At 43.5% G+C, this 25,773-nt stretch overlaps 2 protein-coding genes and 1 long non-coding RNA gene across 4 annotated transcripts in view; 1 reads left to right on the forward strand and 2 right to left on the reverse strand.

Annotated features, from left to right (window-relative positions):
• Nucleotides 1–298: 298 nt before the first annotated feature.
• On the reverse strand, nucleotides 299–922 carry LOC127932682 (uncharacterized). Its single transcript, XR_008146348.1, has 3 exons — nucleotides 804–922; nucleotides 645–716; nucleotides 299–545 (listed from the first exon to the last, which is right to left on the reverse strand). It is a non-coding gene; the product is annotated as an uncharacterized LOC127932682 (long non-coding RNA).
• Nucleotides 923–4,913: 3,991 nt separating this feature from the next.
• Nucleotides 4,914–11,118, reverse strand: LOC118388255 (F-actin-capping protein subunit alpha-1). Its single transcript, XM_035777113.2, has 10 exons — nucleotides 10,969–11,118; nucleotides 9,109–9,172; nucleotides 8,937–8,988; nucleotides 8,779–8,842; nucleotides 7,233–7,439; nucleotides 7,061–7,140; nucleotides 6,775–6,853; nucleotides 6,466–6,537; nucleotides 6,082–6,144; nucleotides 4,914–5,964 (listed from the first exon to the last, which is right to left on the reverse strand). The coding sequence occupies exons 1-10, from the start codon at nucleotides 11,005–11,007 to the stop codon at nucleotides 5,824–5,826; spliced, it is 861 nt and encodes a 286-aa protein (XP_035633006.1). The 5' UTR covers nucleotides 11,008–11,118; the 3' UTR covers nucleotides 4,914–5,823.
• The window catches only part of LOC118388254 (suppressor of tumorigenicity 7 protein-like), a 28,667-nt gene continuing 13,804 nt past the window's right edge, over nucleotides 10,911–25,773 (forward strand). Inside the window, exons 1-14 of one of the 2 annotated variants that reach the window (XM_035777112.2) lie at nucleotides 10,911–11,058; nucleotides 11,949–12,031; nucleotides 12,242–12,401; nucleotides 12,538–12,592; nucleotides 12,790–12,905; nucleotides 13,118–13,196; nucleotides 13,341–13,429; nucleotides 13,552–13,652; nucleotides 14,127–14,241; nucleotides 14,756–14,828; nucleotides 15,066–15,168; nucleotides 18,911–19,061; nucleotides 19,191–19,283; nucleotides 19,408–19,547. In XM_035777112.2, the coding sequence (XP_035633005.1) occupies nucleotides 11,016–11,058; nucleotides 11,949–12,031; nucleotides 12,242–12,401; nucleotides 12,538–12,592; nucleotides 12,790–12,905; nucleotides 13,118–13,196; nucleotides 13,341–13,429; nucleotides 13,552–13,652; nucleotides 14,127–14,241; nucleotides 14,756–14,828; nucleotides 15,066–15,168; nucleotides 18,911–19,061; nucleotides 19,191–19,283; nucleotides 19,408–19,547 (1,401 nt within the window). In that variant the 5' untranslated portion in view covers nucleotides 10,911–11,015. Of the gene's footprint in view, nucleotides 11,059–11,126; nucleotides 11,296–11,948; nucleotides 12,032–12,241; nucleotides 12,402–12,537; nucleotides 12,593–12,789; nucleotides 12,906–13,117; nucleotides 13,197–13,340; nucleotides 13,430–13,551; nucleotides 13,653–14,126; nucleotides 14,242–14,755; nucleotides 14,829–15,065; nucleotides 15,169–18,910; nucleotides 19,062–19,190; nucleotides 19,284–19,407; nucleotides 19,548–25,773 lie in introns of those variants that run through there. The other variant, XM_035777110.2, reaches the window with a different exon arrangement.

Here is a 25,773-nt window from a genome sequence, read left to right on the forward strand (position 1 = left end):
CAGAAAGACAGCAAAATCTGTATTTTGAATGTCAGGTTGAGAAGTACCTCCAGTATGATCTTAGTAGTACCTGTACAGCGTCGCTGGTGTCGAGAGGGTTTACAGCCCAGTCCTCCACTCTGGATGGACCTGCTGCTGGAGGTCCCTCTTCTCTGTTGGACCTGAGCCAGACTCCACCAGGATTTTAAGAGAAACCAGAGTACCCCAGTGTACACTGGTTAGTGTTCTGAGACTGTTCACTATCCTCCACACACTGTGTGAACAGTCTCAGAACACTAACCAGTAGGTGTACAGTGTGTTCTTGTTAGTGAGGAAGCTGAGGTTAAAGTCTTGGTCTATCTTGAAGTAGACACCAGTGGCGGCTGCTGAGGGGAGAACGGCTCATAATAATGTCCGGAACGGGGCCAGTGGAATGGCAAACACCTGAAAACCATGTTTGTTGTATTTCATATCATTCCACTCCAGTCATTAAGGTGCCACCAAGCTCCTGTGGTGGACACCATGATCTTCCTATCCCGTCCCTACAACTCCTCCACTGAACCCACCTGGAACAACAACATGGTTAAGAAACAACAATCATCAACACTCAAGGCCTAGCCTGAACAAGGGCCCCGTACACACTCAGATTTGAAGACGGGACTCACCTTGAGCTCCTTGCTGTCCTTCCATTGATTCAACTGTTTGACAGACTTTAGAGCATTCTGGATTTTCTCAACCTGTTTAAAACAGCAGATGAACGTAGGTAAAACTCTTCCTTCACATAAGATATTTAGTGATGGGTGCTTTAACTCTCCTGTACGGACCGATGATGTTGATGTCTTTAAGGGAGAGTCTGCCCTTGGTCTCCATCAACTTGGTGAGGTAGACCACCAGGACCTTCTTCAACGTGTTGGAGGTGGGGGACGGACTGTTGGCCTCTCTCTCATTCTTCCCCATCACTTCATAGATTATCCCTGTACAGAAGCACCACTGAAATGCATCCCATACTGGAGACTTTTCCACCCCCCACACAATCACAACTTAACCCATGATTACCATCCTGCAACAGGGGCACTCATATTTGATATAGCATTTTATTTTGAAATATTCATGAAAAAAACTCAGGAGAAAAAGGTGTCGAAACAGACCTGTAGCTGCATGTTTTAGACAGAGGAAGATGTCTTGTTAAATATGCTGCTGCTAATGAGGATTCAGGAATAGCTCTGTGGACGGATGGACAGACAGACAGACAGACAGACAGTGAGCTGCCTGTGGAGAAGAGTCCCACAGACAGACAGTGATCTGCCTGGGGAGAAGAGTCCCAAAGACAGACAGACAGTGAGCTGCCTGGGGAGAAGAGTCCCAAAGACAGACAGACAGTGAGCTGCCTGGGGAGAAGAGTCCCACAGACAGACAGTGAGCTGCCTGGGGAGAAGAGTCAGACAGACGGACGGACGGACGGACGGACGGACGGACGGACAGACAGATATTGTGAGCTCCAAAAATATTGGAACAGTGACAGATTGTTTTGTCTCTCTACTCCAGCACTTTGGATTTGATACAATACATGACTATGAGGTTAACGTGCAGACTGTCAGCCTTCATTTGAGGGTATTTTCATCCATATCGGGTCAACCGTTTAGAATCTACAGCACTTTTTCTGCATAGTCCCCCACATTTTAGGGGACCAAAGGTTTTGGGACAGATTCACTTATACAGTATGTGTATTAAAGTAGTAAATGTTAAGTACAGTATTTTTGGTCCCATATTCATAGCACGTAATGACTACATCAAGCTTGTGACTCTTCATATTTGTTGGATGCGTTTACAGTTTGTTCAGGTTGTGTTTCAGATTATTTTGTGCCAAATAGAAATTAATGGTAAATAATGTATTGTGTAATTTTATAAATAAGAATATGATGTTTCTAAACACTTGTACATTAACGTGGATGCTACCATGATTACGGACAATGCTGAATGAATGGTGAATAATAATGAGTGACAAAGTTACAGACTGTTACAGGTTTTGGTTTTTCCTTTGAGGTTTTGAGGTTGGACTTCAGCACGTATAGCTTGTTAGCATGTAGGGCTCACCGATTGGCGTCACCTCGTTCGTCAGTATGTGTTACACCTGTGCTGGGTGCCATTTCATTAGTGGGAAGGTATTAAGAAGCCTTTTGAACCTAGACTTGTGTCATGACGTGGCCCTTTCTGGGTATAGATCATGGCATCCCCCGCTCTCTCTTGTACACCCAGGTTCTGTTATCTCAGGTCATAAATTCCTGGAGGAGACTCTCTTCGCCTGGCCATGGAGAAAGAGAGACACATCGAGAGAACAAATGAAACCTCCGTTTAAAATAAGCGGTCTAAGGCACTCAAGCACTAAGGTCTCAGTGCTTGAGGAGTCACTACAGACACCCTGGTTCGAATACAGGCTGTATCACAACTGGCCGTGATTGGGAGTCCCATAGGGTGGCGCACAATTGGCCCAGCGTCATCTGGGTTTGGCCGGTGTAGGCCGTCATTGTAAATAAGAATTTGTTCTTAACTGGCTTGCCTAGCTCAATAAAGGTTTGAAAAAAGTCCCGTTACTTGAAAGCTGCAGCTCTACCCTTAAGCTCAGTGTAGATGTTGCCTGTAATCCATGGCTTCTGGTTGGGGTATGTATGTACAGTCACTGTGGGGACGACATCATCAATACACTTATTGATGAAGAAAGTGATGTGGTGTACTCCTATATGCCATCGGAAGAATCCCACAACATATTCCAGTCTGTGCTAGCAAAACAGTCCTGCAGCTTAGCATCTGCTTCATCTGACCAGTTTTTTTATTGACTGAGTCACTGGTGCTTCTTGCTTTAGTTTTTGCTTGTAAGCAGGAATCAGGAGGATAGAATTATGATCAGATTTGCCAAATGGAGGGCGAGCTTTGTACACATCTCTGTGTGTGGAGTAAAGGTGGTCTAGAGTTTTTTTTTCCCTCTGGTTGCACATTTAACATGGTGGTAAAAATGAGGTAAAACGGATTTAAGTTTCCCTGCGTTAAAGTCCCTGGCCACTTGGAGCACCGCCTCTGGATGAGCGTTTTCCTGTTTGCTTATGGCCGTATACAGCTCAATGAGTGAGGTCTTAGTGCCAGCATCAGTTTGTGGTGGTAAACAGACAGCTACGAAGAATATAGATGAAAACTTTCTTGGTAAATAGTGTGGTCTACAGCTTATCATGACATACTCTACCTCAGGCGAACAAAACCTTGAGACTTCCTTAGATATCGTGCACTAGCTGTTGTTTACAATTATACATAGACCGTCACTCCTTGTCTTACCAGAGGCTGCTGTTCTATCCTGCCGATAGGGTATAACCCGCCAGCTGTATGTTATTCATGTCATCGTTCAGCCACGACTCGGTGAAACATAAGATATTGCAGTTAATGTCCCGTAGGTAGGATATACGTGCTTGTAGTTTGTCCTATTTTATTATCCAATGATTGTACGTTGGCTAATAGGACTGATGGTAAAGGCAGATTACCCACTCGCTGCGGGATCCTTACAAGACACCCCAACCTTTGTCCTTTCTCCTGCGAATGACGTGGATGAGGACCTTGTTGGGTGTCTGGAGTAAATCACTCTCATCCGACTCAATAAAGAAGATATCTATGTCCAGAAGCTCTTTTTGGTCAAAGAGACGGTAGCAGCAACATTATGTACAAAAGTTACAAACAATGTGAAAAAAAAAAAATCCAGTTGTTTAGGAGCCCATAAAACGGCAGCCATCCCCTCTGGCGCCATTATAGTGAGTGACATTTTTGGTTTTCTTGCTGGGGAGCGTAACACAGACTCAATTACAACCAATAGATTACAGCAACACTCCCAAAAATGGAAGAGGCAGCGGGAGTAGGTCAGGAATTGGTCTTTCTGCCCAATATAAAGAATCAAAACTGGCAGAGGAAAATGGCAGAAATAGGACAGTATACCAGTTCCATTTGAGGGCCAGGATGTGGACTGCTGTGCTATACAGATTGCAAAATAGCTGAGAAGAAAATAAATACACTGATTCCATGGCACAGGATGTATGAGTTGATATTTAAACCGACGCAAGATTCAACACTTCGTACAGCTTCATACAGGACTAGAAAAGGAGAAGGCAAAAGCAGGAGAACGTGAAAACCGCAGGTTGACTTGGAAACATACAAGATGAACTGGCACAGCGAGACAGGAAACACAGGGATAAATACACTGGTACAGAGACAGGAAACACAGGGATAAATACACTGGGGAAAACAAGCAACACCTGGAGGGTGTGGAGACAATAACGAGGACAGGTGAAACTGATCAGGGTGTGACACATAATGCAAATCACTTGTCTGATCTAAAACATGGAGTTTTAAGTTCTGTGCTTAGTTTTAAGATAACTGATTGTGTTGTCTGTCATCTCTTGTCCTGTGAATTGTTATTTAGTCATATTTCATGTTGAAAACCTCAAATGAAAAATGTTACAATCTAAAATGGGCCGTAAATGCTTTCACTAAAGCAGCACAACAGCATGTGGAGATACGATTTATCATGCCGGTATAATGAAGGTAAGGTCATATCAAAGCGTTCAGTGAAAGGGACTGAAAGCAGAGAATAATTGTGTTTTTGTCCATCAACACGGTTTTACACATTCGACACAAAATGTGCAGACAACGCAGATTAAATTTACCGACACAAAATGTCAAGAGGCGCATTTTAAGGTGCGCTCCATTAAAGTGATATACAATAATCTGTTTCTTTATTCAAATGTCCCTTTTACTTTTTGCTGTACTAGCCAGCATTTACACACAAATACACATTTGGCACCAAATCAGATTATTTCCCAATCAGCATATTTCTACATAATGGTAAGTAAAACGCTTTATGGTTAACGGTTAATGATGACAATAGTTACAGCATAGTATTTGGTGCAACTTCTTTATTCCTTTGAATTATACATGTTCTTACATTTTGTATAAAAAAATATAGCAAAAAGCTAAAGGAAGGCATGTGGGCGGTAAGGAGGAATATAGGTATATTATATATTAAGTTGGCCGAATCACTGATAGTGGATACTGATGGTGCTCTGCTTGTTAAGGCCTGATTAAACCTTTGTACAAGTACATCTCTTTCCAACGGGAAAGCTTGCAGGGGACAGAGCTGATATTTAGAACCTTAAGGGGGTGTACTAAATCTAGTCACTTAGGAGTATACACCTCACTTGCAGGAGACCTTGGGTTATAGATATATAGGTCTTGGCCAATCTAAAATATAGGTCATGATTCAATCCAATGACCTGTGCACAGCGATAGGCTTTTAAAGGTAATTTCCCAGACATCACGCAGCGGATGGCAGCTGAGTCAGAAATCGCCTTTAAAGATGAACCACAATGCACCGGGTCGTTTATCTGCATTTGTTTGAATCCTGGCCATAGTGGGTTACGAAATGGGCTTAAACGGATGACTACCTGTGGCCCCCAGACACAAAGTGAACCAAATGAGGGGTATGAGGATATGACTGATTTTTGAAGCATCAGTGTGTGAGAGCGAGGTTGACCCATGTAATCCAAACTTTCAGTGTCACTAAAGGCATTTTGTTCAAATGAAAAATTTGCAAATGAGCGAGAGCTAAACAATCCAAAATGTCCTCTTAAAATGAAGCCATCCCTCCTAATGCGCCTGAAGAAAGCATACCAACTCCATACACCAAATCAAACCGTGGCATTCTTTAACAAAGACAGAATAGAGTAGCATTTATTCCCACTTTGATGCCTCTTTTCCCCTACTCTCTCTGTCTTTGCAGTAACACAGTAACAATGACCGACACACTGTCCTCTAAGCATTCTGCATCTCCTTGCCAATCTTGTAGCTGAGGATCTTGTTCCAGTCAATCTTGGTGCGGGTGACAGGAAGCTGCCGGCGCAAGGCTTTGAATGTGGTGTCAGACATGGTCTGGTAGTTCTCACTGATGGCCGTCTGGAAACAAGGAAAACAAATGTTTAGACTCTTGCCCCCCTCATTGAGGGAAAAAAATACATTAAACTGATTTATTCCAATTATGGTAATATTACTGTGAGGAAACATGTTGCATACCTGGTATTCATTTTCTGCATCCTCAATGATTTTCACAAACTCCTTTGCAGTCTGAGTCTCACTCTGCCAAAACAAGACAATGAATGCTTTTGACAATTGAATTGCCTGTAAACTTGACAGATTGAAGACCATCTCTATCATAAAGGACATTTCACTTGTTATTTTACTTCATCCTACTTCTCTTGCACTAATGAACAGCACTAGGGTTGCAAAATTCCTGGAACATTCAATACATTTGAGGATTCCCAGAATCAGGAGGAAATAAGCAGGACATCCGGAATTCTACAACCAGGATTTCTGTAGAACAAGGAAAAGGTTTTACACCCTTCTCCCTTTGAATGCTTATGTTCAGGTCCAAAATATCCTACTGAAAGGGGAACTCACATTTACAGTGAGGGATTCCTGTACTTCCTTGTGGCTGACCAGCTGCACATTTCCATCCTCATAGTAATGCACCTGCAACCACAAGATGGCGGGTGAGGGAGACTATATACCATATGACAAAACAATATCCATTTTCAGTTCATCAATTTAACTTGCATGGGCCTGTGCCCTAGCCTCGTACGAACGATCCTGATCTCACAAGCTAACATTCTGCAGGCTACCTGTGCCCAACCAGTTGTCTTTGAACAGGCTTTTAGACAGCCTGACAAAATGGTGGACAACCCTTGGAGATGGACACTACTAGCCTACCTGTATTTTGAGGACCCCAACGACTTGAGCTGTAGATTGGGAGATGCTGAACTTCCATTCAGACCGACAACGACCATTCCTGAGAACAGAAATCAAATATTAGTCCTTTCCCAAAGTTATAGTGCTTTTGCGTTATGTCTAAGACACTATTAGACAGAATTACATGTTTAATACAAACAATGGACATATAGTATATTGCTTCAAAATGCACATTTTAGTATACTCCTTCCCTGATAAATGAAAGGTTAGATAGAAAAATTATTGGTAACCATGAGACTACACTTACCAGAAGTTCTTTGGTTGAAATTGATGACCTTCAATACAAGCAATTATGGTTTGCTGGCCGTCAATAGTTTTCCCATAAACCTGTGATAAATAAAACAAGGTCCTGTCATTGTTTAACATGCTCATGTTAAAGATAACGTTATTGTGTCCTGCAGGTGAAAGACGGGACGTACAGTGCAGACGCCGCTGGGGTAGTGCTCCTTGACGTAGGCCCTCAGAGCGCTGTCACACGCGTCTCTCCAGGGTCTGAGAGCTGCCTCTCCCTCGTGGGGCTGGGGGTCACTGGCCTCCTTCCTCAGGTGGTCAAATTTGAATGACCGCTTGTTGCGGGGGTCAAAGAAACGGCCATTGCCCAGGTCTCCATGCTCTGTGATCAGCACCTGGAGGGGAAATGGATCACAGGGACACAGATAGAGGTCCTCAGTTGCTGCATTGATCTTACAGGGATTTTTCTACCATAAAAACTCTTGGGCAGGCCTCCTAAGCATTTTTGCAGGACACCTAAGTTCAAACTGTCAGTAAAAAAAAGTTTATAATGTATATATATTAATTAGAAAAAAGTTTTTATATATACACACTTTCGTGATGGAAAAACGCTTTCAGCATAAATGCTTATAGTGTGAATTTAAATGACTAAAACCAGATATAAAAGATAATGGACCTATATTTTTTATTATAATATAATATTTGAGAACTAAAACTACCAAGATAAAAGCTAGAAAGTCAGTGGAATTGAAATCCAAAAACAATGACTTTAACAGTATTGATTTTGCTATTATGTCTAAGCAAAGGAACACAGCATTAGCCATGGCAAAATGCACAGGAAAATAACTTTAAATTCTCTCTCAGTTCCATTGCAGAATATGTAGAATCCCTGGAAATGTGCTTTAAACTACTAAGATTTATTGGCTCCATGGAGAAATTCCAGGCTTAAAAATGCTTTATCACCAAGATGGGGGGCATTAAAATTCTAAAATTTTGCAACGGCAACCATTGCCACGCCCCCTGCCACGCCCCCTGCCACGCCCACCACCTAAGCCACCTTTTTATCCAGAAGAAAAACTGTATTTTAATGATGCGTTCAATCTACACTGACTGCAAAAAACATTAAGGACACCTGCTCTTTTCATGTAAAAGACTGACCAGGTGAATCCAGGTGAAAGCAGGTGAAAGCTACGATCCCTTACTGATGTCACTTGTTAAATCCACTTCAATCAGTGTAGATGAAGGGGAGGAGACAGGTTAAAGGAGGATTTGTAAGCCTTGAGACAATAGACATGGATTGTGTATGTGTACCATTCAGCTGGTGAATGGGCAAGACAAAAGATTTGTGCCGTTGAACAGGGTAGGTATGGTAGTAGGTGCCAGGCACACCGGTGTGTGTCAAGAACTGCAACGCTGCTGGGTTTTTCACCCGCAACAGTTTCCCGTGTGTATAAAGAATAGTCCACCACCCAAAGGACATCCAGACAACTTGACACAACTGTGGGAAGCACTGAAGTCAACATGGGCCAGCATCCTTGTGGGATGCTTGACACCTTGTAGAGTCCATGCCCTGGCAAATTGAGGCTGTTCTGAGGGCAAAAGGGGATGGTGCAACGCAATATTAGGAAGGTGTCCTTAATGTTTTGTACACTCATTGTTGGTTTCATACTGTGATATATACAAGACTCAAAACAGCTGGGAAGGAGTCACAGCTCAAATGACTGAGCATCTTACCTGATCATCATACCCTTCAAGTTTGGCAAGGGTGAACTGATCCATGTTGTACTGGGCAAAGGCACTGTTTTCCAATGGAGAAAAACAAACAAAATACAGCATTTAACACACACATTTGCACAACAATACAGTAAATAAATCAATAAAATACTACTCACTGTGCTGCACCCTCCCTGAGAAGATTGTCATTGTTGAGCAGTAGCCGCACATCTGAAACGAAGAGACTGCCTTATCAAGAGATTGCCAACGCCTTAACAGACTATATAACAAATCAAGTGTATTGGTAAATAAACAAGTAGTACAAAGAATAAGATTTCTAAGCACACTCACCGTTGAAGACTTCATTGAATTCTCCAGGTGGAGCATGGACAACAAAATTAGCCGCAATGCGCACCTGAGGGAAAGAAAATACGAGGTAAATAGGCAACTATCCACTTTTTGGCTAGACAGCTTTTACACCTGAGTGCCAACGGAACATTTTTGGTACTATATGATAAAATGTTTACTCTATTCTACCGAGTCATTTGCTTTATGTTCATATTCTTAACTTTTCTTATTTATGTTGCATTGTCGAGAAGAGACCTGCAAGTAAGCATTTCATTGGATGGTGCATACCATGTGTATCCTGTACACACGACTAATAAAACTTGAAAAGATATTGCATATACAGTTTATTAATATTTCTACCACTGATATGAGACCCAGAGACAGTGTAATTATGCAGCCAAGTAATTATTACACTGGCCACTAGGGTGAAGCAGAGAGCAGTGACTAACTTGGCTTCCTGACTAGCCTACCTCTGCGCTGCCCACGCCACTCCTTAGACGGCAAGAGCTTTTCTTAGCAGCTGTAATGCATGTGTAAGCATGTGGTGTCAGATCAGAACCAAAAACAGTGAGGGGGAGGAGGGGGGGGGACTAGGCAATCTTCATTAGGGCTCCCCTGAACCTGAAAGTCTAGAGTTGCACTGAAATCAGTACGCAGAACGTCAGTATTTTAGGCTCTAATGTATGTCTTCATGTCCAGAAACAGACCCAAAGGTTGCATGGGTTACACACAACACTTCACAGTATATTGTAATACTACCAACAGGTTCTGGAACTTCTGGTGTGTGTGTGCTGTTGCCATATAGTTAGATGCTCCCAAACACTGTTCCTTCCCATGCTAAGTATTGTATTTACAAAATACCTATGCCCATTCTACTGGTCTGTACATGTATCTGACCGCATCCCTGCTGTGGGCCTGCCACTGAAGCGGAAGGAATGCGAGACACCAGTAGGCAGCCTCAAACATGTATCTATCTGCATGCTGCTGACAGCAACAATGGTCAAACCCAAGCTCTCATATTAAGGTTGTTTAGTTTTTGGTGATTCAATCTCAATTGGTTGAAAATGCCTACAATCACTTTTATCGTGTATGACCTTCAGAAGTCTTGTAAATAGGGTTGTATGTATTTGTGGACTTTTTCATGAAATCAGGACTTCAATGATTCCTACACCAAGTAATTGGTCAATCGAAAGTTTGTGTTGTAATGCGTTACAGTCAATAGGCCAGGGGCCATCCCAAGACAGAAAATGGGATTATAAAGTATGCCTAATATATCCACAATTGTTTCTAGAAGGGTGTGGAGGCTGTTGCAATCAATACAGGAAGTAGTGGCCTTTTCTAGCATATTAGTTCATATGTTTTTAGACTAAAGCCATTTGCAAATAACCCATGAACAATTGTATGACCATGTATTGCTAGATAGTAACTACCTGACCCAGGGGGACAATTGCCATTGTAATGTTAGCTAGGCACCGTGCAAAAGCCCAAATGTGGCAAAGCCCAGTTAAAGTCAGACTTGACAATGCTAAGGCACATACTGTACTAGCTAATATTTGGCTAAGGAACATGGCTAACATTTACAAACATTTTAGCTAGCTAAGCAGTAAGCAAACTGCTTCTTGTGTATGGTATGTTTTAGCATGGTGTATGGAGTTGTATCTAGCTACTGTATTTAACTAGGTGATACAATGTATTCCCGTGTCAGTTTGTTCGCTAACTGTAGCTAGAGTGTAGTGTTAATTTAGCGAGCTAGTTGTAGCTTAGCAAAAAAAAAATTTGCGGCCAAAATATTTGAGTAAGGACACAAACAACCGAATTTACTAAACTTCGTAAAACAATGAGCAAAGCTTCTCAAGACTATACCTTCTCTTCCTCAGTGAGCTGTTCTTCGAAATCGGCCATCTTGGCTCATGAGACAAACCTCTTCTGATCCGCGACTGACTGCAGCGGACGGTGAGGAAGCGGATCTTGACAGTGCCACTGGCACATGATTCCTCTGTTTACAGCCATCCGTTAAAAACATGGAGGACGCGACCAGCAGTAATCCTCAATCTCTTGGATTTACAGATAAATTAAAATCATGGTTGTCCTGGTCATGGACATACATATGTGCCGTTTGGTTTGCTATGGTTTTAACTATGATCTATGTTCTGCGAAGCCCCTTGAAACTGCAGGACACTCTTACCTCAGGTGAGTTAGCTAACGCTAGCTTTCTAAGAGTGGGCTAGCTAGCGAATGTAATGTAGCTAGTTAGCCAGCCTTCTAACGTTAGCGAGCTAGCAAATAGAAATCGAGAGACAGTGGAGGAACTGAAAGTTTGACAGGAGGCTGGCTAACTGTATGACAACACATTGCACAAAAACATATCCCAGGTTGGTTTATTTATTGAATGGTAGCGAGACATATTAGCTAGCTAATGTGGCTACTAGCTATCTACGTTAGCTATTTTAGCTACTAGCTGTTAATGTTACTCTTGTGCATAACTAGCCAGCTAGCTAACGTTAGCTAACATCATTCAAACAATGCATAATACTAGCTAGAATTTCATTAAAAAATATATATTTAACTAAGCAAGTCGGTTAAGTGTACCTGCCGTCCGCGGAAGTTTATTTGTCAGTGTGTCTATTAGCTTGTTACATAACATTAGCTATAGCTATAACATTAACATCATGGTACTTCAACATCACACCGAATCAGTCAGCATCTGTCAGTGTGGTGGGCTCTGCATGATCAGCAAGGTACTAGCTACCTTCAGAGTTGCCAGTCTGAATCTCTGTTAGGCAAGTGTCATTCATTTTTTGTGCGATGTGTTTGAGCTAACTTAGCGTTCATTGTTGTTTCAGCATCTGTGTTCTTGAATACACTGACCCCTAAATTCTATGTTGCACTCACTGGAACATCCTCTCTCATCTCTGGCCTAATCTTGGTGAGTTGTAATGATCACAGTTATTTGTAGTTTGATTATAGACACTACATTTGGAAATGTGGATTTCAAATACCAACACCAAAGGTAGCATATATTCATTGTACAGTTGGTGCACAATAATGATATGATAATCAAATAAATTGTTTGTGTAGAAGATTTGTGTACCGGTACATTGCTCTCTGTATGACTGTCCCAATCCCCTGTCCCCAGATATTTGAGTGGTGGTACTTCCGTAAGTATGGAACCTCATTCATCGAGCAGGTGTCTGTTAGCCATCTGCGACCCCTCCTAGGTGGGGTGGAGAGCAGCTCAACCACTGGCCTGTTCTCCTCAGTCAACGGAGAGGCTGAGCCCAGACCCAGTGTCTCAGGTAAACATTTCATCAACTAAAATGTTTCCCCATTTTGCAACAGAAAACTAAAATGGCCGTGGGTTAAATATGTGATTCGGGTTTGCAAGGCCATCAATGTAACAAAGTAATGATACAATGACACTGTCTTTTGCAGAGTGTAAAGTTTGGAGGAATCCATTAAATCTATTCAGAGGAGCAGAATACAGCAGGTAGGGTGAGACCCCACAGAATGTCACTGTCTTCATGTTGTACTTTAGCCTAATACTGTCTTCATGTTGTACTTCAGCCTAATACTGTCTTCGTGTTGTACTTTAGCCTAACACTGTCCATGTTCATGTTGTACTTCAGCCTAACACTGTGTTGTACTTCAGCCTAACACTTCCTGTTGTACTATACCCATCTAAAGGTACACCTGGGTGACTGGAAAGGAACCTTTGACGTACTACGATATGAACCTGTCTGCTCAAGACCACCAGACTTTCTTCACTGGTGACACTCAGCAAATCAAGGCTGAAGATACTGGTTAGAATCCAAACTTTTTCATCAGCATATCATTGAAAAGTGTTAGCCAAAGTGTAAATGTCTGCGAAGGAATAGAACACTTTAATTCCTTTTGAAAGACTGCTTTGGTCCTCATCGGCCTCATTCCTACTCCTGTGTTGATATTTTTCTGGATCCGTCTCTTTGTAATGCATTCAGTTGAGTATTTGTTGTCTGGTTCTGGCCTGTTACAGTGATGCAGAAGGCCTGGAGGGAGAGGAATCCCCAAGCCAGGATAAGAGCAGCTTATCAGGCCATAGAGATGAACCACGAGTGAGTTCCACCGTAACAGTTTCTGTTTAAAAGACTGCATGCTCATTCAGGAAAATCCCAAATTAAGTTTCTCATTCAGTAAAACAAGTATGTATATTCTTATGAACTAGATTGCATAGCAAATGTCTTCCCTGTGGTTTTTAGGTGTGCTGCTGCCTATGTGCTACTGGCAGAGGAGGAAGCCACTACCATCACAGAGGCTGAGAGGCTGTTTAAACAAGCCCTGCGAAGTGGTAAGAGAGAACAGAGTACAGGACACCGTCACAAGCCTTAGGCCTCTGACCCTTAGTTTAAAAGCATTAGTCAGGGTTGCGATTGTTATAATAAAATGTATTCATTTTCCTCTCTTCCATAGCTGGCAAAGACATCAACTTGCTGGTGTACATCAAACGCAGACTGGCCATGTGTGCACGCAAGCTGGGACGCATCAAGGAGGCAGTGAAAATGATGAGAGATGTGAGTGTTGCCATTTCCTCAATCAGGGGTGTTCAAATCAGGGCCTTGAATTCTGCATTATGGCTGCTTTTCTTTGCTCCCTAGTAGCTGATGTCATTGATTGGCTAGAGGGAGTGTTCACACACATGTTGTCCCAGGTCTGAACCAGTCGCTGTTTAGAGAATAGAAGAACAACCATAAGTATTGTTGAACTGGAGGCCCTGGGGCGCACTCAGCAGGACGCAACGTTTTGGAACCTTTGGATATAAATATGCTATGTAGAACAAACATGCCTTTGACATGTAGAATGACAAGGAATCATGATGGCTCTATTAGAAGAATTTCCATCTGCAACGTTCATGAACGTTTGACTACTGAACGTAGCCCTGATATGTGTAGTTGTGTCTTTAGTCCTCTTCTATGCTCCTTTAATACTGGTTAGTCCTGCCATTTTTATGATTCCTTCGTTCACTCACTGTTCCTTACTTCTCCCAGTTAATGAAAGAATTCCCACTGTTGGGAATGTTGAATATACATGAAAACCTCCTGGAGGCACTACTGGAGCTGCAGGCCTACGCTGATGTACAAGCAGTCCTCGCCAAATACGACGGTAAGATATGTGCCATGTAGCAGATGCTTTTATCCAAGGCGACAGTAGTGAGTCTGTGGCCGGCAGTGGGAATCAAAGCCATGATCATGGCGTTGAAAGCATCATGCTACCAACTGAGCCACGCAGGACCACATCAGCAAAACAGGATTCAAGCCAACTAACAACATACAACATTGAACCAGTCCTTTGTCACTTTACCCCTACCTATATGTACTAATGACCTCCGCTAACCTCTATTCCCGCTCATTGACTCGGTACCGGTACCCCCTGAATATAGTCTCGTTATTGTTTTTTTTGTTGTTTTGTTTTTTTACTGTCATTTATGTAGTAAATATATTCTTAACTTTAATTTCTTAACTGCATTGTTGTTTAAGGGCTTGTAAGTAAGTATTTCACGTTAAGGTCAACACCTGCTGTATTCGGCTCATGTGACAAATTTGATTTTGATACTCATGATTTCCAGACTCCTCGTTTGAGTTTAAAGTGAAATAACCGTCATGTGTTCTCGTTGTAGATATCAGCTTGCCAAAGTCAGCCACTATATGCTACACATCTGCACTGCTGAAAGCACGGGCTGTATCAGAGAAGTATGTCCCTGTGGAAAGACAGAACTGTGTTTTAACATTTTTAAGATATAAACAAACAGTATGATCTATACTTGACATGGATGCATCTGTCTTTATAGGTCAGACTAATCTTTAAGACTTGTTTGTGGGACATCAAACCCCCTATTTGTGACTGAAGTGCATGACATCTCCTACTTAAAGCTGTCCTGACTCCTGTGTCTTACCATGGGTGTGTCTTCTCTTTCTCTTATCTCCCAGGTTTTCTCCTGAGGCAGCATCCCGGCGGGGCCTGAGCACTGCAGAGATGAACGCTGTGGAGGCTATACACAGAGCCGTGGAGTTTAACCCACATGTGCCAAAGGTCAGTCCAGACCCTCAGTCACAGATCTAGTATCAGTTTACCCAATCCAAATCCTAACCTTAACGATTAGTGGGGAGAAATGTACAGATCTTGGATCATTTTAGCTTATCCTATCTAACTCCTGACCTGAACCAATGGTGGGGTTAACACGACTGATATACGACATTGTCTGTATATACAGTTTGCTTTATTTGTATGCCATACTCCTCTTGAGTGATAACTGCAGAGCTGACTTTGCTCTACTGTATTACCTGTAATGATCTATGTTAGCCAGCGGGTGTCAATATTGCACTGCATAGTAAACGTAGCTGCTGTTGTCAGGACTGGACCTGTGAGCCACTTCTACTCTCTCCCTCTCTGCTGCACAGAAGAACATGGTACCAAACACTTTGTGGATTTTACTAAAAGAGACACTATTAGTCTAATTATTATTCCTTTGTCATGGCTATCTATCAGTGGACGATAAAGAGTTCATAGTGAGATCTGGGTCGTGTTCAGTACGGCACATTGTAGCAAAATCTTTTGCAATGGAAAATACAAATCTGTGTTATTATTGCACAAGGTCAGGTAGTACATCCCCAGTTTCAAAACTTTTCTACCTACTGAACAGGAAGTGCACCCTCTCTGATCATACGTCTGTCTGGGCTCTGGGCGACAACAAGGGGCCCCTGCCTCTCTGATGTATCTCCCTGCAGTAGACGGACAGAAACAATTCCTGCACATTTCTTCCCACAGGGATTAGGCTTGGATGCCCCATACTAAAACACACTCTCTCTCTCACACTCACTCATATGCACACACACACAGGTCGCAGTACCCCCTACAGCAAAATGTAGTCTGTGTGTTGCATCCTGTGTGCTCCTTGTGTGTGTGTGAGCTGCAATGTGTGGTAGTCACAGGCAGAGAGGGGGAAACTCAGCTCTTTGATCCAGGCTTTGATGACAGGTCCCTCATCCTGAGTGTCACCCGCCCCCAGGGGCACTGCTGCCCCCCCGCTACGGCGTTGACATACACACAGGGAGGGTCAGACTATAAAGTAGTGATCCCAGAGATAGTTCACATCTACAGTACCTCGCTTTCAACTGGTGATACCCTAGACCGTTGAGGTAGAAGAGATTAGTCTCTCCTATCTGTCAATCTCTGTCCCATTGAAGCACAGCCTCTCCCTCAGTCTTTCACATGGGCTTCACGTCTCATAATAGACAGGCAGACAGACAGACCGGCTGAGCTCTGAGTCTGAGACAACCCGAGGAGGAGGAACTCAGCTGTGCTGTCAAAATGGCCGCTGACATGCAGCGCTGTTGATGTGACGACCTGTAAAGGGTTGTCGGTCGGAGTGTTCTAAGGAGTGAAGCATGTTCTGTGGCCTCACCGTGTCAACTCACCTCATTGACTCCACTAATGTTCTTATAGTGAAAGCTTTTGGCTGTTGTTGACTGAAATTTAGCAGTTAGTGGGAATATTTCCATTTATTTGTGTCAGACCTGTCTTTCTTTATTTATCAAGTTGAGTCCCATTGAGATCTTCTGTATCTCTTTCGCAGGGGAGCCCTGTCTATGTCTGTCTAAATGGTCAGTGAGTGCACCTGTAGCCGTAGAGCCTGAGGCATGCCTGGCGTGGGCTGTTTTCTGCCCAGAAGCCAGTGTTCACACACAGATACCAGTGGTTCACTGGACTGGAGCGAGCTGATCTGGCTCTGTTGTGGGTGGGCTTCCATTCCCAGCAGCTTCCCCACATTCTCCGCTTCAATCAACGAGTAAGACCCCTCCCCATCCACCCCAATTCCTTTCTTGGCCTTGGCAACTTGACCCCTCAGCAGCCAGCTAGCCAGCCAGTCCGCCAGCCAGTCAGCCAGCCAGCCAGCCAGCCAGCCCCCCAGCTAGCCAGCCAGCCAGCCAGTCCCCCAGCTAGCCAGCCAGCTAGTCCCCCAGCCAGACAGCCCCCCAGCCAGCTCCCCAGCTAGCCAGCCAGCTCACCAGGCAGCCTGGGAAGGGCAGTGTAATGAAGGCCAGATTTCTGTGGCGTGGGGAGTGTTAGGGCCAGCATCGCAGCAGGCCTGAAGGGATAATATATGGACATCACGCTACATCACATGAACAGACGGCACTAAATGCTCCACACACCCAGCTGTTTCAGTGCTCAACAGCCATGCTTGCTCCACCTTTAGCCTGTCTGTCCCAATCAATCTCTCTCCCCCTTTCTTTTTCCTTCTCTCTCATGCACTCTCTACCCCCTACTCCAAGGTACGGTAGAAAGGTTGAGCAACCGGACTGAGGGCAGCCTGCTGGTCATGTGTTAAGGACACCTGAATGTGTTTTAAATTTATCACACTCCTGTGGTAACAATTCCTCACGCCTTTGGAGTGGGCTTCTTTGTGCCTGGTAGCCTGTGTTGTGGCGATGGCCTCCTCAGCTCTGTTCAGGATTCAGGGGGATGGAGGCTTCACATAGGTAGTAGCAGGTGTGACGCAACACCTGAGACCGAGAGTAGTAGTTATAGACTGACTCTAGTAGGAAGAAGCCTTAGCACAGATCTAGGGTCAGCTTCCCTTCACCAGACCCTAATCATCGGATGAAACCATTCAAAACTGACCTAAGATCAGTGTCTATGGTCAATATCATTCTCTTCTCTGGATCTGTCCAGTACCGTCCACAGATGCCTGAGGGTGACCTAACATGGTAGATGGCCTCAGAGGTCATCTGTATCCTCACCAGCACTGTGAGCCAATGAGACGATGGCTAGATTATGTCATTAATGTCGAAGTGTTCCATTGTGCTAAATGCCGAAGATCTGAGGGAGGCTTATGAGTTAAACTCCAGTTCATCAGTGTTCCAAGATAAAAGGGGAGTGTCAATGAAACGCAATCTCTTCATCAAAGAGGCGACTGGGGATGGGCTGGGTGGGTGTTACCCACCCTTATGCCAGGACATGCCAGGCAGGACAGCTGCCAGTCAAATGCTTTGGTAAACATCACCTCTATCCTCTTATTAAACTCTGGGATACCTGGGTAAAGATGCTGCTTGCAACAGTATAGAGAATGACCAGCACCTTTTTGTAGTAAGTGCTGACCCACGTTAAAGTCTCAACTTTGGAGAGGACATGAAAGTCGCACGACTTGGCAGTCAAATAAAACACAGCAGTGAGGAGTGGTGTGTGTGCAGAACATGTTTGAACACTTATCCAAGCATACCCATCACCACCACATCCACACTGTAGCCCGCTAGCTACCACCACCTAACTGTCCCTGAGAGAAGAGCAGAGGGTTGGGGCTTGTCTCCCTCTCCTGCCCCTGGGTGCGCCCCAGGGCGGCTCTTCACTGGGCTGCTCTGCACTAGGCTGGCTGGTTGGCTGAGCTTGTGACCATGGGGGGGATTAGACAGGATTAGCTTTATGGTAACCTTCCCAAAGTGTCAGACTGAGACTCATAGTCCTGTGAAGCAGGCGGCCTGGGAATCCAGCAGGCCCAACGCCAATGGCCCCCGCGGCCTCCACAGCCCAGGGGACCAGTTCAGAGGGGATTAACGCCACAGCCACGCCGCCATACACACACCACACACACACACACACACACACACCGTGTCTGCTAAATAACTATGATGTAAATGCCTTTGACTATAATCTAATCGTGTTACTTTCCTGTCTCCCTCTGTCTAGTTTTTATTAGAGATGAAGAGTGATCCTGTCTCCCTCTGTCTAATACTTATTAGAGATGAATAGTCTGATCCTGTCTCCCTCTGTCTAGTATTTATTAGAGATGAAGAGTCTGATCCTGCCTCCAGAACATATCCTGAAGAGGGGGGACAGCGAGGCGGTGGCCTACGCCTTTTTTCACCTGCAGCATTGGAAGAGGGCCGAGGGAGCCTTAAACCTGCTCCACTGCACCTGGGAAGGCAGTACGTACTAGGTGTAGGACATTGATTGATTGATGAATTAGTGGGTTAATTGGTTGACTTAGTTAAAGGATTATGCACTCGCATTAAAAGTCATTGATGTGTTTTTTTTTCTTAATTTCTCTCCTGCAGCTTTTCGGATAATTCCCTACCCTCTAGAGAAGGGTCACCTGTTTTACCCCTACCCTGGGTGCACAGAAACAGCAGATCGGGAACTGCTGCCCTGTAAGTAGTAGGACAAGTCACTACTATACAGTATACTCAATGCAATGGTCAATTCTGCTGTCCACTCATGATATGTGCCTCTCTACCCCCACCCCACCTCTCTCACTCTCCTTCTCTTCTGCAGCCTTCCATGAGGTGTCTGTGTACCCGAAGAAAGAGCTTCCCTTCTTCATCCTCTTCACAGCAGGCCTTTGCTCCTTCACTGCCATGCTGGCCATGCTCACACACCAGTTCCCTGAGCTCATGGGTGTCTTTGTCAAAGCAGTAAGTCCTGCACTTCTCTTCCACTGATCCTAGAATAATTGTTTGATATTGGCCTGGATCTGTTTAAATTAGAAGTTAGTTTTAATGGGAACAATTCAATTACTGAGATGTGTATGCATGGCTTCAGTGCCTCTCATTACCAAATACACATAGCATCAGCAATCCAGCAAAACACCGTTGGTTGTATGCATGTTATTATGTACTCTGACCCGGTTGACCTCTGGTGTAGTCGCTGCCTCTCGTCTCTGTCAACAACGAGGCTCATGGGATGCCTGGGTCTGGTGGTCGAGACGCCGGTTTGTTTCACTGCACATTCACTCCCTACACCTCAACTGCTGCTCTCCAACAACTTGTTGTGCACCGCAGTTAAGCAATCCAGCCAAAATCGTGTATGATTTAATATCTTATTTCATGGGTCTGTTTTGTTTCCAAGGTTTGAGAATGAAATGAGGCCTAACCATATCCTTTTGTAGATTTCAAGAGTACTGTATGACTTGGCGCAGAATAGGGATGGCACAATTACCGTATAATTGTGTATCCGACAATTATGGATGAAAACCATAATGAAAATAAAATAACCGTCATAACCGGTATGAAAAAAATAAACTGGAACGAGCATCTGACTGACGACGGGATGGCCGGGAATTTGTGCGGTTGAGTCCATTTCCGCGGTAACATGGACACTTTACAACGTGATGAAAATGTGTTGCTCCTTGCTGAAGCAAGCAAGGTGTTGTAGCAATCAAGTCTTTGGTTTCCTAGGCAACGTCCCCTCCCTGCAGTCAAGAGCGGAGGTGGGGGGAAGAATGTGTGTATTAAATAACAAACTGACAATTATAACGGTGACCTGCGGTCATTTGACTGACGAATAACTGTCCTCCAAAATTCCATGAATGTCACAGCACAGAAGCAGCATCTCCATCTAAGCTCTGTCCCAGCCAGGTAGTTAGTAGTTCAGTTCACTGTATTGGATAGCAGGACTTGAAGACCATCCAAGAACCAACAGCTAGGAGGGCCACTCGTGGGTACTAGTTCAGATCTAGGATAGTAACAGTCTTAACTGGCTCGTCTTGCATTGCCAGTTCCATGTCTCGTGGGAAAGACGGAAACGTTGGTTCAGAACAGGCAAACGACACCTCTGTTCAACAGCACTGTACTTGGATAGTATATCAGACCTGAGGATGTAGCTTGCTTTGATGATGCCAGTTTTCCACAGAGCCGCACCCTGTCAGGAGGGTCAGCTTCAGGATGATAGAGTGCCTGTCACTACGACAACAGGCTAACACCGCCACTCAGTCATTTTCAAAGGGCTGTTCCCAGGCCAGCCCAGGCTCAATTTCTTAGGGCACAATGCCAGTTAAACATCAAAAGCAAAGAAAACTGCAGTCCAATTGCCCCCATAGACGAATTCACCAAGCCCCTTTTCCTTGACGTTATGGCCATATATGGTGGCCGAAAGAGTGTGTAAGCAGCTGATAACACAATGCAACATATACTCTATACCCTTGACAGACAGACTTAACGGTATGTTGCCAAAATAATACAAATCTGGCAATGTTTTTTAGAGACAAATTCATACAGTCCCATTTTGACCACATTCTTTCCGGGACAAGCCTTTTATATATATTTGAATAAATCCATTGAATATACACCATTACAAAGAAATCCATTTATTAATGTGTTTTAGGCAGGTTTTAAGAAACATTATTAGACTAAAATATAGACTAAAATATATTTTCAAAAGAATAGAATGGCACATTTTTTGTTAAATGATGTTACTGGTCTGTGCAGCCTATAGGCTACATGGCTGCACAGGAAATCAATAGTGATTTTGTTCATTAAACAGACAAGACACACTTAGGCTACCCTGATCACAGTCAAAACACATATTTTATAATGGGTTAAGAATATAAGGAAATATAACAGAATCAAATACAAGTCATATTTTTCCCACAACTTTTGTGTCACGGCAACATCTGGAACCGCTGTCATATAAAAAAAAGTGATATTTTGAAACAAGCCCAGGCTTTTTACCCACGTTTCATCTGTTTCCTACTCTCGCATTCACTTTGTTAGGGAGCAGGCGTAGGGTCTTACATTGAGAATATCATGATACCGATAGAAAATAATAGGCCTACACTTGATTAAGACTACATTATTGCATGCTAAATGGTTCTGATCAGCGATCGATGAGTAAACGAATAGATGAACTACCACCTCCAATTGTTTGCCAGCCAGAAAATTAACCAAATATACAGATGGAGAATCAATGAGAATAAAAATCCAATTGATTAAGACAAATACAGGCTTTTGGTTGCCTGTAGGCCTAGGCTACTGTGAGTGAAGTGAAAAACAATCCACTTGTTAAACTACATAACATGCTGACAAAATGTTCTGATCAGAGCAAATGAATGAGCCAACTCGACATTTCCACAGCCTAATTCTAACCTAACCTATATAATAATATCCAAACAGATTCAGTAAAAATACAAATCTGACATCGATTGACATCGATTGATTATCAAGATGACTCTCCACGGTGGTCTAAAAGCAGCAGGAAATGGTGCTGAAATAATGAACACACTGGCAGGCTATTGTTTCAAATGTATTATAACATGTGGATGACTTTGGGAGATTCAATATACGCAACAATTTGACTTCCACTTGCATTCGCCTTCTTCATTCCTTCCACTTGCATTCGCCTTCTTCATTCCTTCCACTTGCATTCGCCTACTTTATTCCAATATTTACGTCAACCAGTGATATTTATTCCCCCAGTAATTCTTTATGGATCCATCCAGTTGTGGTTAAGAAAACAGTGCCTCTGGTGGACTATGTGAAGAGACGGTGAGGTGACATGCCTCGCAAAGTTTAGAACTGGCAGGAGGATAGTAGTAACGGGCGCTGCCTAGCAACCATCAAGAGCTTAATTAAGAGCGTAGTTGGTGCGTGCCAATGCCGCCTCAGCATTACGACTACATTTCATACTAGGCTGTAGGCAGAACTTTACAAAATTCATGACAAGGTTGGTTGCTGGAAATACACTGAACAAAAATATAAATGCAACATGCAACAATTTCAATGATTTTACTGAGTTCCAGTTCATATAAAGAAATCGGTCAATTTAAATAAATTCATTAGGCCTTAGTCTATGGATTTCGCATGACTGGGCAGGGGCGCAGCCATAGGTGGGCCCGGGACGGCAAGGTCCACCCACTGGGGAGCCAGGCCATGCCAATCACAATGAGTTTTAGCCCCACAAAAGGGCTTTATTACAGGCAGAAATTCTCCTCATCAGCTGTCCGGATAACTGGTCTCAGATGATCCCGCAGGTGAAGAAGTGTGGAGTGGAGGTCCTGGGCTGGTGTGGTTACACGTGGTCTGCGGTTGTGAGGCCGGTTGGACGTACTGCCAAATTCTCTAAAACAATGTTGGAGGGCGGCTTATGGTAGAGAAATTAAGAACATTAAATTATCTGGCAACATCTCTGGTGGACATTCCATTCCAGTCAACATGCCAATTGCGCTCCCTCAGCTTGAGACATCTGTGGCATTATGTTGTCGGGCAAAACTGCACATTTTAGTGGCCTTTTATTGTCCCCAGCACAAAGTGCACTTGATATACCACACCTGTCAGGTGGATGGATTGTCTTGGCAAAAGAGAAATGCTCACTAACAGGTATGTAAACAAATTTGTGCACAAAATTGGAGAGAAATATGTTTTTTGTGGGTATGGAACATTTCTGGGATATTTTTCTCCAGCTCATGAAACATGAGACCAACATGTTTTAATGAATGTGATTTAGTCCCATTTCTTATGTTTTCATAAGACACGTGTTGCAGACTCTGCGTTTCTGTTTTTAGCTTGTTTGGCTAGGCCCTCTATCACACTAGGCTAATCCTCTGTTTACAGTGGCCCTGTTTATTAGCTCTCACCTTACACAGCAGGGCTATTAGCCTGGGTAAAAGCAAGCCCTCAGAGACCGTCTCATGCTCAGACTTTTGTTATGGGAAAGGCTACCTCTAGATAGTGGAGAGCCTGGTTTTTACATCACGGCGGAGAGCCTGGTTTTTACAGCCTGGTGGAGAGCCTGGTTTGTGTAAGGGCCAGATAGAGAGAGGCACTACATGAAAGCCTCAGAGGCTGGAGGGAAGAACGGCCAGGCCCCCACCATTCTCTGAGGTTAACTGCCCCCCTGGCTTCCTCTTATTCACTCCTATTCCCACTACATGACAGCTGTAATCTACTCCTAGTCACACTACATGTTAGCCATAGCTGTCCTCATCTAGGACTGTGCGGTATACCGTATTTTACTATATACCGGTATTGATGCATGGACCAGTTTGGGTTTTTACTTTACCTTCTATAACTATTTGAATGTTTGGTTTGTTAAATGTGATATTCCGTGTGTAACGTCCATTTTTATTGTTTACACTGCTACAACTTAGACCGCTGTGCCACTCGGGAGCCCTAAGGCACTGCATCTCAGTGCTAGAGGCATCACTACAGACCCTGGTTCGATTCCAGGCTGAATCACAACCGGCCGTGATAAGGAGTCCCATAGGGCAGCGCACAATTGGCCCAGCATCGTCTGGGTTAGGGGAGGGTTTGGACAGGGTAGGCCGGCATTGTAAAAAAAAAATGTACTCAACTGACTTGCCTAGTTAAATAAAGGTTAAATAAAAAACATTAAAAAAAAAAAAACTTGAGTCATCCCCCCATCCTGTCCATCTCTCCATGCCGCTTTCCTCACATACTTCGCCCCGCCCCCTATCACTCAAGGAGCGCATTTGTTGTTGCTTGACCACCAGACACTTGCGTTCAGCCTGCATCGTCAATGAAGCACATGCAACAATTTTGATGACATTTGCTTAATATAAATCCACAAGCGTTCTATAATTACACTTCGTTTCTTACATCTGCAAACATCTAGTTTCTCTTTTCTTAGTTAAGCTAAATCGTGTTAGCCGCTAATTCTAATCGTTAGTTAGCTGGCTAGCTAGCTAATAAATGTACTGAGTCAGAGCAAACGTAGCTAGCTAATACAGCCAAAGATTATAGTGTCCCAGATGAAACACTGATCTGCCTGCAATTTTCATTCATTGTCATGTCAAACAACACTATACAAAGTGCCCACTATTATATTCTAACTATAGAATTAGAATGATTATTCTATTTCCATGATTCCTACAGTTCACCCAAGTGTTTTGACCTAAATCGCAAGTCAAATTGCAATTGTTGGTTAAAAATAAGGCCTAGTTTTTCCCCCATATTGTGCAGCCCTACATGGCAGTGTGAAAATTACCTCAAATAAGTGCAGTAAATGCAAAAATGTATGGAAATGCAGGAAATTGAATTGAACAGTATTAAACAATCAGAATGGAGAAAGACCCATTTGAAATCACTTAGAATGTATGTGTTACCACCCTAGGGTCACGCACTACTCATAAAGCAAGTTTAGAACTTTTATTATTGAAAAAAAAAACATAAAATACCATCATACTGTCAAAAAATAGGCTACCTCATTGGTGGCAGTTGGTCAGTAGAGACTCGCCTAATTCAATGTGTGCTTTGTAACTCTCTCCATCTTATGGAGGATGGAGGATGTTTTCAGTTTTCAGACGTACAGTGTTCACCCCCTTGGCATTTTCCCTATTTTGTTGCCTTACAACCTGGAATTAAAAATAGATTTTTGGGGATTTGTATCATTTGATTTACACAACATGACTACCACTTTGAAGATGCACTTTTAAAAAAATTGTGAAACGAACAAGAAATAAGACAAAAACTGAGAACTTGAGCATGCGTAACAACCCCTCCCCCCCTCCCAAGTTAATACTTTGTAGAGCCATCTTTTGCAGCAATTACAGCTGCAAGTCTCTTGGGGTATGTCTCTCTGAGCTGGGCACATCTAGCCACTGGGATTTTTGCCCATTCTTCAAGGCAAAACTGCTCCAGCTCCTTCAAGTTGGATGGGGTGTACAGCAATCATACCACAGATTCTTAATTGGATTGGGGTCTGGGCTTTGACTAGGCCATTCCAAGACATTTAAATGTTTCCCCTTAAACCACTCCAGTGTTGCTTTAGCAGTATGCTTGGAGTCATTGTCCTGCTGGAAGGTGAACCTTCGTCTCAGTCTCAAATCTCTGGAAGCCCGAAAAAGGTTCCCCTCAAGAATTTCCCTGTATTTAGCACCATCCATCATTCTTTCAATTCTGACCAGTT

Source organism: Oncorhynchus keta, chromosome 10 (genome assembly GCF_023373465.1).
Source record: "Oncorhynchus keta strain PuntledgeMale-10-30-2019 chromosome 10, Oket_V2, whole genome shotgun sequence".
NCBI lineage: Eukaryota > Metazoa > Chordata > Actinopteri > Salmoniformes > Salmonidae > Oncorhynchus > Oncorhynchus keta.